This window comes from Notolepis coatsorum (assembly GCF_963971535.1).
Source record: "Notolepis coatsorum genome assembly, chromosome: 18".
Classification (NCBI taxonomy): Eukaryota; Metazoa; Chordata; class Actinopteri; order Aulopiformes; family Paralepididae; genus Notolepis; species Notolepis coatsorum.
In genome coordinates, this window is record NC_140182.1 from 22,664,246 (window position 1) to 22,677,687 (window position 13,442).

Here is a 13,442-nt window from a genome sequence, read left to right on the forward strand (position 1 = left end):
GGAGACTGCAATTCTAAACTGGCCCCTGTAAATGTCCTAACCCAACCCCCTCCAATGTACAGTAAAAGTCCTAACCCAATAATACACAAGACCCTCTTCTTGGGACCAAGTAAGGTTTCGTCGATAATCCAATGTACAGTTCAACCCCCCCCCCCCCCCACCCCACCCCACCTACCCAACCTCCTCCAATGTACAGTTTCTTTGTCAAATGTATATACTATATGATGAATTGAAAATGGGGGACCCTGATGTAAACAAGACGAAAGTCTGTATCTGGTCTGCATACCCTTAACAATTGTATGTATTGAGCTGTAGGCTACTGTACTGTACCCATTCTGCAATCTGTTAATAAAGTTTTCAATCAATCAATCAATCAATCAAAACTCTTTTTTAGACTCTTTTTTGTATCACAAACAATACTGTATTTGTAGATCTGGTACGTCATAAATGTATAGATGTAGCAGTATTGTCTATCTGTATGTCATGTATGTCATAATTATGATAAATTGAAAATGGGGGACCCTGATGTAAACAAGATGAAAGTCTTTCTCTGGTCTGCATTCCCTTAACAATTGTGTGTATTGAGCTGTACTGTATTGTACCCATTCTGCAATCTGTTAATACAATTTTCAATCAACCAATTTTCAATCAATCAAATGTTTGGTTCTGTATGACTTGAGCCCCCTGAGAATGTGCTTCATACAGTAAACAGGTTAAAAGAATAAAGTCCGAATAACTACGGAGTTAAGGAATAACTAAATATTCTTAAGAAAACATCTTATCAAGTGGCGGTCCGACTCGAGGCCTGATGTGGAACGATATGGCATGTCGTGTTCTTCTAGCTCGGAACTCGTATCTCCTTGGAAACTGTTTCTGGTCGGAGGCACCTTTTAGTTGAACTACTACTTCCGGAAACTCACCGCATATCAAAAAGTAATCTGATTTATTTTGAAAACATTCACACGTCGGGCTGCTTTTCCAGGAGCAGAAACAACTGTCCATCTCGTTCGGCGGGGGCTAAACCAGAGAGAACCAAGATACCCTTTCTATTGTATAATATTCTGAGCGGAAACCGAAACGGCAGTTGTTTTTTCTTGCCCGTAGCTTAGCCACCGTTAGCCCCGCGAAGCTACCCTGACCTGCCCAGCTTGACTCAACCGGCGCTTGATTGACTGACTTCATGTGTGAGATCAAACCGGGACTGATAATAACAACATCTAAAGTTGGACCACCATATAACTCCACACAGCCCGTTGTCCATAGCGTTTTCTGTGTGGTGTTTTAAGGAGATGAGAGACTTATTTTTCACGTGAGCGCTGGGTATCCGCCTCTGTATTTTAATGGGAGGTGGGTCGCGCTGTAGTGCAAATCTTCGAGGAGACCCTTCGAGGAGGTGCTGCTGGCGACCCGTGGGGCTCATCACGACATGGAGTCACTGGCCGGGTGAGATCAGATATTCCTTTATTGGTCCCCTTGGGGGGGAATTCAGGCATCGTAGCAGCATATCTTTATGATGAATTGAAAATGGGGGACCCTGATGTAAACAAGACGAAAGTCTTTCTCTGGTCTGCACCCCCTTAACAATTGTATGTATTGAGCTGTACTGTACCCATTCTGCAATCTGTTAATAAAGTTTTTAATCAATCAATCAATGGGGGAGGGGAGGTACAGGTAGAAGACATACAGGTCATATAGTCATAGTACAGTGGAGAAGTACACATACAAATAGAATAAAAGGCAGTGTAAACAATATACCATATAGTTAACTCTATATACAACGTATATAGGCCAGTAGGGGTGTGTGTTAATGTAATGTATGTTGTAGATGTAGAACACATAGTAAGATGAGATAAGCTATTCCTTTATTGATCCCCTTGGGGAAATGCAGGCATCATAGCAGGGAGGGGGGATGGGGGGGTACAGGTAGTAAAAACAACACAAGCAGTGTAAACAAATAAGTCAATATAATTTACTATCTAACTAACTGAAATATTACAGGTACGTTTACAAGGCGGCCAGCGAGGGTCGCGTCCTGACGCTGGCCGCCCTGCTGCTCAACCACTCCGAGCCGGAGTGCCAGTATCTGCTCAGCCATGTCACCCACTCCTCCGGCCAGAGGTCCACTCCTCTCATCATCGCTGCCCGGAACGGTCACGACAAAGTGGTCCGTCTGCTCCTCGACCATTACAAGGTGGACACCGAACAGACCGGCACGGTCCGATTTGACGGGTGAGTGTTGTGTGTGTGTCCTGTCCGTGTGTAGTCTTTTACCAACCCACTTTCAGTTCCGTGTTCGGGTTCCGCGATCTGATTGGCCACTGACGTTTCTCTCAGCGCCAATCGCGTTACGCCTAGTTACGCCTAGTGGACTGGTCGGACAACACAGAGGCCCTCTACAGGAAGGGACAGAGCAGGCTGTTCTTCCTGAGGAGACTCAGGTCCTTCAATGTGTGCAACAGACTGCTGCAGTCTTTTTACCAGTCTGTTGTGGCCAGCATCCTCTTCTATGCTGTGGCATGCTGGGGAGGCTACATCAACTCAAGGGACACCAACAAGCTCAACAAGCTGGTGAGGAAGGCTAGCTCCGTGGTGGGAGTCGAGCTACCTAGACTTGAGGTGATGGCAGAGAGGGGGATGATAAGGAAGCTGGCTGCCATCATGGAGAACCCCTACCAACCCCTCTACGACGAGCTAGTCAAGATGAGAAGCTCGTTCAGCCACAGACTCATTCCCCCCCGACACTCGACTAACCGCCTCGGACAGTCCTTCATACCAGCGGCCATCAGGCTCCACAACAGTGGGCAGCGACTAGCAGCCTCCAGGCTCCACAACAGGGGGCAGCGACAGCGACTGCTACCAGACATTGACCTGGGACTTATAGGAACCCAAGGAGGACAACCTACACTACCTTAGGCTTACTGCACCTTATGTGGATACTGTGATACTGTGAATAATGTATATTTCAGTGGATACCGTGATACTGTGAATAATGTATACTCAGTAGATAGTAAATTATAACACTACCAGGGGAGGAAACTAACTTTTTGGCTTACCAGCCAACTGGCGAGTATCTGATTTTTTTTACCAGCCAAACAGATTTTTTACCAGACAAAAAAAAATCGCTAATTGTGATAATTACTTCTTTGTATGTCAAGCCGCGTCAATGTTGTGTATGCATCTGGGTAGGCACACTGTGCCTTTAAGACAGCACGGTGGTCTTACGACAGTGCTGTGAAGTACCGTCAAGTGTTGTGGTAACGTCAGTTGGGTTGGTGTGCTGTTGTGCACAGTGCACTGGTTGAGCTAGCCCCTTTCGTGACTGCGATGTGCAAGCCAGGGGCTTTTGAGCATGAAATAAAATGTCTAACCTTACGTCGTAGTCCGGTGCTTTTTTGGAAACATTATAGTCATAACAGATACACCTAGTAGCTGGCTGCTTTGAGCACACGGGCCTAACGTTAGCTAGCAAGCAGCTATAGCTAAAACGCTAACTAGAAGCTAACCACTGTATACAGTTCCAGTAGACTAACATTACACCTCTGTGATTTAAATGTGTCCTTAGTAACTTATACTCGATGGTTGTACTAGGGTTGGATGCAGTTCCCCGTTGGTCAGTCTGTCTGTTTTCCATCTTCTGCTGTGTTTAACGTTATCTGTTTGCGAGTGCTCCTGATGGCTAGCCTAGTACCGCGGGACTTTTATTATTATATGTCTGCGGGTTGGCCAGTACTGCGCAAACGTTTATTAAACATTATATGTCCGCGGGTGGTCTTGTGCAGTGCTCTCGTGGCACTGTCAACTAAAGCGAACACTCAGAAGACGCGCACCGTTTGCCAGTGCAGTGATTGCAGAATGTTTTATTTTTTTGTATACTCGCCAGCAGGGGAGGAAACTAACTTTTTGGCTTACCAGCCAACTGGCGGGTATCTGATTTTTTTTACCAGCCAAACGTAAAAAATACTAGCATTTGGCCAGTAAAGTGGCCTAATTTCCTCCCCTGAACACTACCTTATGCATACTGCACCTTATGTGACACTGTGAATAATGTGAATATTTCTTCAGCTAGTCAGATAGTAAATTATATTGACCATATTGATCAAATTGTTTACACTGCCCGTGTTGTTTTTTACTACCTGTACACTGTGTTGTTTTACTACCTGTACCCCCCCTCCCCCCCATGCTGCTATGATGCCTGAATTTCCCCAAGGGGATCAATAAAGGAATATCTTATCTTATCTTATGCCTCTAACAGCCTGCTAGCTAGCTAACGCCTAGTTCTATCACTGGTTAAGCTTGGTGACTCTTTCGAAGTTGGTTAAGGTTAGAGTTTGGAATCAGGGCTGGTGGTAAACTCTAACCTTAAGCAACTTCGAAAGAGTCGCCAAGCTTAACCAGTGATAGAACTAGCCGTAACGCGATTGTCGCTGAGAGAAACGTCAGTGGCCAATCAGATCGCGGAAAACTGAAAGTGGGTTGGTAAAAGACTACATGCGTCCTGTCCTTATTGTTTTCTTCTTCTTAACCCTTTCACTGCCACACGACAGAAGGTTAACCCTTTACTATCACACAACCGACGGTCGTAAAGGGTTAACCTTCTGTCGTGTGGCAGTGAAAGGGTTAACCTTCTGTGTATTGTCCCAGTGAAAGGGTTAACCGTTTGGTAGTGCGGCAGTGAAAGGGTTAAAATTGTCACCTGAAAGGATTCTCATTCATTAACTGTCATGGTTTCATTCACAATTTCTAGAAAACATTTAGAGTGTTGGGGGAACTGCTCTAAAACCGTAGTTACCAAACTACTAGTTACATAACAGTGAAAAGTATCTTAACTAAATCTTAAAGGAACACGCCAACATTATGCGAAATGGGCTTACATCTTCTCCAGAGTCAGACAATAAGATAGATAAAAATATAAGATAGGGAAATGTACAGTTTCACCCCCCCACCCCACCTACCTAACCTCCAATGTACAATTTCTTCCACCTCAAATGTATATACTCTCTTTTTAGACTCTTTTGTACTCATAAACAGTACTGTATATTTGTAGATCTGGTATGTCATAAATGTCTAGATGCAACAGTACTGTCTATCTGTATGTCATGCATGTCATATATGTTATGATGAATTGAATTGAAAATGGGGGACCCTGATGTAAACAAGACGGAAGTCTTTCTCTGGTCTGCACCACCTTAACAATTGTGTGTATTGAGCTGTACTGTATTGTACCCATTCTGTAATCTGTTAATAAAATGTTCAATCAATCAATCAATCCTTTCTGTGCGTTTAGTACAAAGCTATCCGGCTGCAAGCTAGCCTAACGCCTAGCTTAGCACACATGAATGAAAGTGGATACGGATCAGCAAGCCTAGCTGGCCAAAAACACCTGGATTTTTAAGATAGTGGTCCATATCCGCTTCCATTCATTTGTGCTAGGCTACCTTGCAGCCGGATATCTTTCTACTGAACCCACAGAGGAAAATGTAATTGCTTTTATATTTATCCATCTTCTTGTCTGACTCTGGAGACACTAAGCGCATTTCCCATAATCTTGGTGTGTTCCTTTAGCTGCTCTGATGTTAGTAGTAGTAGTAAGTAACTAAGTAGATCAGTTACATCCAGACGACACTGCAGACGATGGATCACCTGGAATTCATCTGGAATCTGATACTGTTACACGACTATAGTAACAACTTAACTGACACACAGAGTAAAGTGTCGTTGTGTTTGATTCAGGCACCACAGCAGCAAAACCCCACTTAACCCTTTCACTACCACACTACAGACTGTTAACCGTCTGTAGTGTGGTAGTGAAAGGGTTAACCGTCTGTAGTTTTAAGGAGGGGACACGGAACAGTTGTTGAGGTAGGAATCAGGAAAATTAAATTCCTAGAGAAATATGTAGTTTGTAATTAACTACCCAAACTACATGACTTGAGTCATGAACTACCCAAACTACATGACTCAAAGTAATTAACTACCCAAAGTAATTAACTACCCATACTACATGACCCAAAGTAATTAACTAGCTAAACTACATGACCTACCCAAACTACATTACCCAAAGTAATTAACTACCCAAACTACATGACCCAAAGTAATTAACTAACGTCACGGTGACCAAGTGCGTCCACATTTTTATAGGATTCTATCACATTTTCATAACAATAGCGAATATTACGTACCCTGCACCGTTTTCATTGGGGTTTCTTACAAATTAACGATGTTTTATTTGTCCTTTATATGCGGATAACATTCAAATCTTAAATTGTACCATTATGTTTCCCTTTAGACAACAAACGTAATGCTAATGATGCACTTTTGTTAAGATAATTAGTTTACCATTCGCGGTCACTGTACTGAGGTCCCGTTAATAGTTTAACGCTGTTCAGATCGCCTCAAAGAATAGACACATCCCAGTGACCTGTGACTTGTGCTAACGCTCATGGGAAATGTATTCATGTAGTTTTCAACATTTTCACCTTTTAATTTTAAACCAATGCTGCCATCTACTGACAACAGAAAGTGTTGTCTAATCGTCACCTTGAGAGCCACTTCCGTATACTAGCGTCGCCCGAAACCCATTCTAGAGATTCCCACTTCTTACTGGGAATGGGGCGTGGCCGTATTTGGTCCCAGACAATAAGAGTGGCTGCGATTGGTCTATGTTCCGTTAGCTAAACTACATGACCTACCCAAACTACATGACCCAAAGTAATTAACTAGCTAAACTACATGACCTACCCAAACTACATGACCCAAAGTAGTTAACTACTGATAAAGCTACTGAGATTTGAATGCAGTTATACTACAACTCAGCTACTGCAGAATGTAGTTAAACTAGTCATTTAACTACAAGACTTCTCAACACTGCAAATAGTTGCAGATAAAGTGTTCTGGGTTCTCTCTCTCTGTGTCCCTCAGGTACGTCATCGACGGGGCCACGGCTCTGTGGTGTGCGGCCGGCGCGGGGCACTTTGACGTGGTGCGGATGCTGGTGACCCACCGTGCCAACGTCAACCACACCACCATCACCAACTCCACCCCCCTCCGGGCGGCCTGCTTCGACGGGCGCCTGGACATCGTCCACTACCTGGTGGAGCACAAGGCCAACATCGGCATCGCCAACAAGTACGACAACACCTGCCTGATGATCGCCGCCTACAAGGGCCACACGGACGTGGTCAGCTTCCTGCTGGAGCAAGGGGCCGACCCCAACTCCAAGGCCCACTGCGGGGCCACGGCGCTGCACTTTGCGGCGGAGGCGGGCCACCTGGACATCGTGAACGAGCTGGTCCGCTGCCAGGCGGCCATGGTGGTGAACGGCCACGGCATGACGCCGCTGAAGGTGGCGGCGGAGAGCTGCAAGGCGGAAGTGGTGGAGCTGCTGCTGGCGCACGCGGACTGTGACCCGCGCAGCCGCGTCGAGGCCCTGGAGCTGCTGGGCGCCTCGTTCGCCAACGACCGGGAGAACTACGACATCCTGAAGACCTACCACTACCTGTACCTCGCCATGCTGGAGCGCTACCGCGACCCCGGCAGCCCCATCGCCAAGGAGCTGCTGCCGCCCATCGAGGCCTATGGCTGGCGCAGCGAGTGCCGCGCCCCCCAGGAGCTGGAGGCCATCCGGGTGGACCGCGACGCGCTGCACATGGAGGGGCTGATGGTGCGCGAGCGCATCCTGGGCTCGGACAACATCGACGTCTCGCACCCCATCATCTACCGCGGCGCCGTCTACGCCGACAACATGGAGTTCGAGCAGTGCATCAAGCTCTGGCTCCACGCGCTGCGCCTCCGGCAGAAGGGCAACCGGAACACGCACAAGGACCTGCTGCGCTTCGCCCAGGTGTTCTCCCAGATGGTGCACCTGAAGGAGCCGGTGGGGGCGCCGGCCGTGGAGCGCGTGCTGGGCTGCAGCGTGCTGGAGATCCAGCGCAGCATGGCCCGCGTGGAGGCGGCGCCCGAGGCCGAGCTGCCCCAGGCGCTGGACAACTACGAGTCCAACGTCTTCACCTTCCTCTACCTGGCCTGCATCTCCACCAAGACGTCGTGCGGCGACGAGGAGCGCGCCCACGTCAACAAGCAGATCTACAACCTGCTGCAGCTGGACCCGCGCTCCCGCGAGGGCTCCACCCTGCTGCACCTGGCCATCAGCAGCACCACGCCGGTGGACGACTTCCACACCAACGACGTGTGCAGCTTCCCCAACGCCCAGGTGACCCGGCTGCTGCTGGACTGCGGCGCGCGGGTGAACGCCGTGGACCACGAGGGCAACAGCCCGCTGCACGTCATCGTCCAGTACAACCGGCCCATCAGCGACTTCCTGACGCTGCACGCCATCATCATTAGCCTGGTGGAGGCGGGCGCCCACACGGACATGACCAACAAGCAGAAGAAGACGCCGCTGGACAAGAGCACCACGGGCGTGTCGGAGATCCTGCTGAAGACGCAGATGAAGATGAGCCTCAAGTGCCTGGCGGCGCGCGCCGTGCGGTGCCACCAGATCACCTACCGCAACCAGATCCCCAAGACCCTGGAGGAGTTTGTGGAGTTCCACTGAACCCCTAAGACCGCCCGGCGGCCCGGGAGAACTTTAATAAGACAAAAGACAAACGGTGACAAACTTGTCATCGTTCCTTTTAAAAAGAGTTTTTCTTATCATTTTCTAACTAATCAAAAAACGGTGCTGGGCGATGATGAAACTGATCAATATGAACCGTTTTGGAACATATTTGCTTTTAAAAAGAAAAGATGGGTCCCTTTTCTATCCTGCGTATGAGTGGCAGAGTACCAGCAACCATAGAGTGCAGTGTGTCAGGGCCTCTCACCAACAACTACTAGATTGTTACTCCACGTTATTGTGCGTTTCCTCCCTTATTAGTGTGTATTACTAGGCAGTATATAAGGAAAGGGCCGACCTTAAAGACCTCTTGAATTCGAAGTTATTTTGAACCTGGGCCACGTTTCTCCCGTTCTCTGGCATCGCGTACCTAAACCGGACCGACACGTTTCTCTGGACACTGGCGTCGGCTGCGACTCCATCTGCACGTCCGCTAAACTGGGCAACCATCTTACAAATGTAGCCAAGAGGCGGCCAAAATCTGTCGGTGTCTTGTAAATAATATTATTTAACATTCTCCGTCTGTGTCTTGTAACTAAAATGATTTAACATTCTCCCGTCGCCTCGTTAGATGAGACTGCAGAAAGGGCCGCGGCCGACCCGAGTGCTTAAAGATGACGCCGGATGATTCTGAGAAATAAGACCCAGGTTGATAACTGAAATTATTTAGAAATGTTTTACACAGTGTGCTACACGGTTACAAACACCTGGATGTAAGTGTACAGCTACGTATCAACATATGCCAAAAAAGAAGGACAAAAGTGCATTTTCTCATGTTTGGATATCCAAATACCATTATCCTCTCTTCCCGGGAGACGGTGTAGACCGCAGAAGTGATGTTCTATTTGGCCCCAGCCCCTTGTTCAAAAGCTCCTACACTTTACTATGGAGATTATGATTTTGCAGTAAAACCACATTGCATCTGCTCGGGGAAAAAAAACTCAGCATTAACAATCTTTAAAACTATCTGATACGACTAAAGATATTATTTTACATATAATTTCCAAGAAACACACAATTGTACTTTAGTTGATCTACAAACTAACCTGCGGCCATTTCACAGTCATATACATCATAGCTAGCTAGGTAGCCAACTGACATGTTAACCATCAGTGTTAACTAAACATATTTCCAACTGAAAGAAATAATCTAACCTTGCTAAAGCGGTTAGTTAATACTTGAATGTGATTGGTGACTCCTCCCTGGGGTATGTAAGTCCATTCATAAAAAGTGTAGAACCTAAGTTTAAACCTAACCTAATTTCAGCCTAAAAAGAACGTTTATGGGAAATGCGCTTGCGGTCTTCTCCAGAGTCGGCGCAGAGAGGATATTGGTATCTTATCTTGTCTGACTGAACTGAAGCACATTTCACATAATGTTGGCGTGTTCCTTTATATAATCGGCAGCAGCTGTATCTGTTTACAACATAGAGAGACACATATTGCAGGAAGAACATTATTCCCTGAGGCACATTTGCACAGTGCTAAAGTGAAGCGGGGATCTGTGGAATATCAGTTCTGCCATCTAGGGATGCACCGATCCGATATTGAATTATTATTATTTTCTTTTGTTATTTAATTTTAATAATAAATAACAATTCAGTACATTTATATCTTATGTGTTAATTTGTTACATTTTGTTTCACTAAGTTAGGAAAATAATGTTTTAAGTCAAGCCTGATGTTGCCTTGCACAAAATAATGATCCCAGTCTCTTCCACACAGTGAGGCATACAGTTTATTAATTGAACAATGGGTATCGGATCAGTACTCGGTATCGGCTGATACCCAAAGCCCAGGTATCGGTATCGGGACTGAAAAAGTTGGATCGGTGCATCCCTACTGCCATCTATTCTGCCCTCGGTTGCCTCTATATAAAATCTAGATCCAATCAAATACAATATGATTTTAACATAATCCAGCTTCTTTCCTCCATCATATAGAACTACTAAGATTCCTCAACAACGGATCCGACGGCCAAACCTAGATGTTCCTTTTTTTACAGTTTGTTGTTCCTCTTTAGTTGGTTTACAAATCGAGTCCTTTCCCACAAAACAACTCTTCTTGTGCGGGGAGACCCATGTCTCATGTAGGGAGACCTTGTCTCATGTAGGGAGACCTTGTCTTGTGTGAGGAAACCTTGTCTCATGCAGGGTGACCTTGTCTCATGTGAGTAGACCTTGTCTTGTGTGAGGAAACCTTGTCTCATGCAGGGAGACCTTGTCTTGTGTGAGGAAACCTTGTCTCATGCAGGGAGAACTTGTCTCATGTGAGGAGACCTTGTCTCATGCAGGGAGACCTTGTCTCATGCAGGGAGACCTTGTCTCATGTGAGGAGACCTTGTATCATGCAGGGTGACCTTGTCTCATGCAGGGAGACCTTGTCTCATGTGAGCAGACCTTGTCTCATGCAGGGAGAACTTGTCTCATGTGAGCAGACCTTGTCTCATGCAGGGAGACCTTGTCTCATGCAGGGAGAACTTGTCTCATGCAGGGAGAACTTGTCTCATGTGAGGAGACCTTGTCTCATTCAGGGAAACCTTGTCTCATGCAGGGAAACCTTGTCTCGTGTGTGAGGAGACCTTGTCTCGTGTGTTAAGAAACCTTGTCTCATGTGAGGAGACCTTGTCTCATGCAGGGAGACCTTGTCTTATGTGAGGAGACCTTGTCTTATGTGAGGAGACCTTGTCTCGTGTGTTAAGAAACCTTGTCTCATGTGAGGAGACCTTGTCTCATGCAGGGAGACCTTGTCTTATGTGAGGACACCGTGTCTCATGCAGGGAGACCTCATCAGCTGTATAAGTGAGGCACCTTCTGAAATGGCATATCATGTTTTTTTTGTATCTCACCTTTAAATCTTCCAAAGAGCACCTAGTAGACCTGGAGGAAACACTGGAGGAAAGCACAGTGTGTTTATTGGTAAGACCGACCAGCAGCTTGTAGTACCACACAGATCCAACGGGGGGGGGGGGCGCGTGGTGGTTGGCTACCGCAAGCAACATACGTCTACTGATTATTTTTGCCTTATCAATTTGCCTGAAGCTGTCATGTAAACCATATTAACTGTGATTGATTATGCAGCCTGTTTGTGTGTGTTTTAGCATGTGTGTGTGGGGGGGGAGAGGAATGACATGAGTCTTGGTGGGGGGGGGGGGGGGGTCGGAATAAGCTAGCAATGTTAAAGGGGCACTCTACCAAAAGAAATCCCTGTTTATTTTGGACATAATCTCATACAAATCCAAAAATTAAACACTTTAATTTAGTTGCGACAGTGAGTGAATGAGTTTGAATATGGCCTCCAGTGATGAAATTATGTGGTGGGGGGGGGGGGGGGGGGAATAGTAATACTGTCTTGTACTTTAATTAACCCTTTCACTGCCACACTACAGAAGGTTAACCCTTTAACTACCACACTACAGAAGGTTAACCCTTTCACTACCACACTACAGACAGTTTACACTTAACCGTCTGTAGTGTGGTAGTGAAACGGTTAACCTTCTGTAGTGTGGTTGTGAAAGGGCTAACCTTATGTATCGTCGCAGTGAAAGGGTTAACCCTTTGGTAGTGTGGTAGTGAAAGGGTTTACGCACCACAAGGATTCAATGTCCCCTGATGACATCACTGGTGGCCATATTCTAACTCATTAACTCTCAATAACTTGTCAAATTAAATTAATGTGTTAAGAGTCTTTGGATGTATGTGAGATTATGTGCAAAATAAATATTAGTTTATTTTTAGTTGAAGTGCCCCTTTAGCGAGTCTTGAGAGGCGGAGGCAATCTTGTGTGATTCCCGCGCCTCTGCATTCATCCTGGAGCTCACAAATATTATTTTATTGATCGAGAACCGTCGTCGAATAACAATGATGTTCCTCTTGGTTTGTGTTCCACGAATAACAAACAGTAACTCGATGATAAGATAAAAAGAAACCGGAAGACAAACTTAAAACTTAACAACAGACGACAGGATGAAAACTGCTGGACAGAATTTGTACTGGTGATAGTATTTTTTTATTTCCTAATAATTCTGACGAAAAAAGATTAGTGTTTATTTAAATGTAAGCCCATGCTTTTTTTTTATAAAAAAAAGAAAAAAAAGTCAGCAGCATATTTGGATGTGAAAGGAGATTGAAGACGTGACTTAACCCTTTCACTGCCACACGACAGCCGGTTAACCCTTTCACTGTGACACTACAGAAGGTTAGCCCTTTACTATCACACAACCGGCGGCGATGCTCCATCATTATCAGCTAATGATGGAGCATCGCCGTCGGTTGTGTCATAGTAAAGGGTTAACCTTCTGTCGTGTGGCAGTGAAAGGGTTAAAGCAGTGTCTGACTTTGGTACAGCGGTCCCCGCGCCTCGTTCACTGGCCAAGAACACTGAATCCTTTAGTCCTCACCTGGCAAATATGTTACAAGTCTTGTAACAGACCTCCGCCAAGTGAAACTAAGGTTTGCATCTAGCATAATAATTACTAGAGGAGCAACCAACTGTACTTCCTGATACTACTGCAGAGGGAAAGTGTTTTGTCTTGAGTTCTCGCCAAATACGGAGTACCAGGACGAGCACGGCAGTCTCGTGCGGACGGTGACCCGTCGACCTTTAGCCCCTGCTGGACACCACTACACAGCTAATGGTTCCTGTTGGACACCAGTACACAGTTAATGGTTCCTGCTGGACACGGTGCACAGATAATGGTTCCTGCTGGACACGGTGCACAGATAATGGTTCCTGGTGTACGGCCAGGCAGGAGGTGTGATTGGCTCTACACTTCCTGGTGACGGCCAGGCAGGAGGTGCGATTGGCTCTACACTTCCTGGTGACGGCCAG

The 13,442-nt window shown here is 46.3% G+C and overlaps 1 protein-coding gene across 1 annotated transcript; it reads left to right on the plus strand.

Annotated features, from left to right (window-relative positions):
• Nucleotides 1–1,018: 1,018 nt before the first annotated feature.
• fem1b (fem-1 homolog b) lies at nt 1,019–11,331 on the plus strand. The gene is made up of 3 exons (XM_084335416.1): nt 1,019–1,443; nt 1,999–2,229; nt 6,919–11,331. The coding sequence occupies exons 1-3, from the start codon at nt 1,427–1,429 to the stop codon at nt 8,552–8,554; spliced, it is 1,884 nt and encodes a 627-aa protein (XP_084191542.1). The 5' UTR covers nt 1,019–1,426; the 3' UTR covers nt 8,555–11,331.
• The last annotated feature ends 2,111 nt before the right edge of the window (nt 11,332–13,442 follow it).

Bases quoted from the DNA above. Each gene is read 5' to 3' on its own strand.
- fem1b (XM_084335416.1), top strand. The intron at 2,230-6,918 runs GTGAGTGTTGTG...TGTGTCCCTCAG, and splicing joins GGCACGGTCCGATTTGACGG to GTACGTCATCGACGGGGCCA.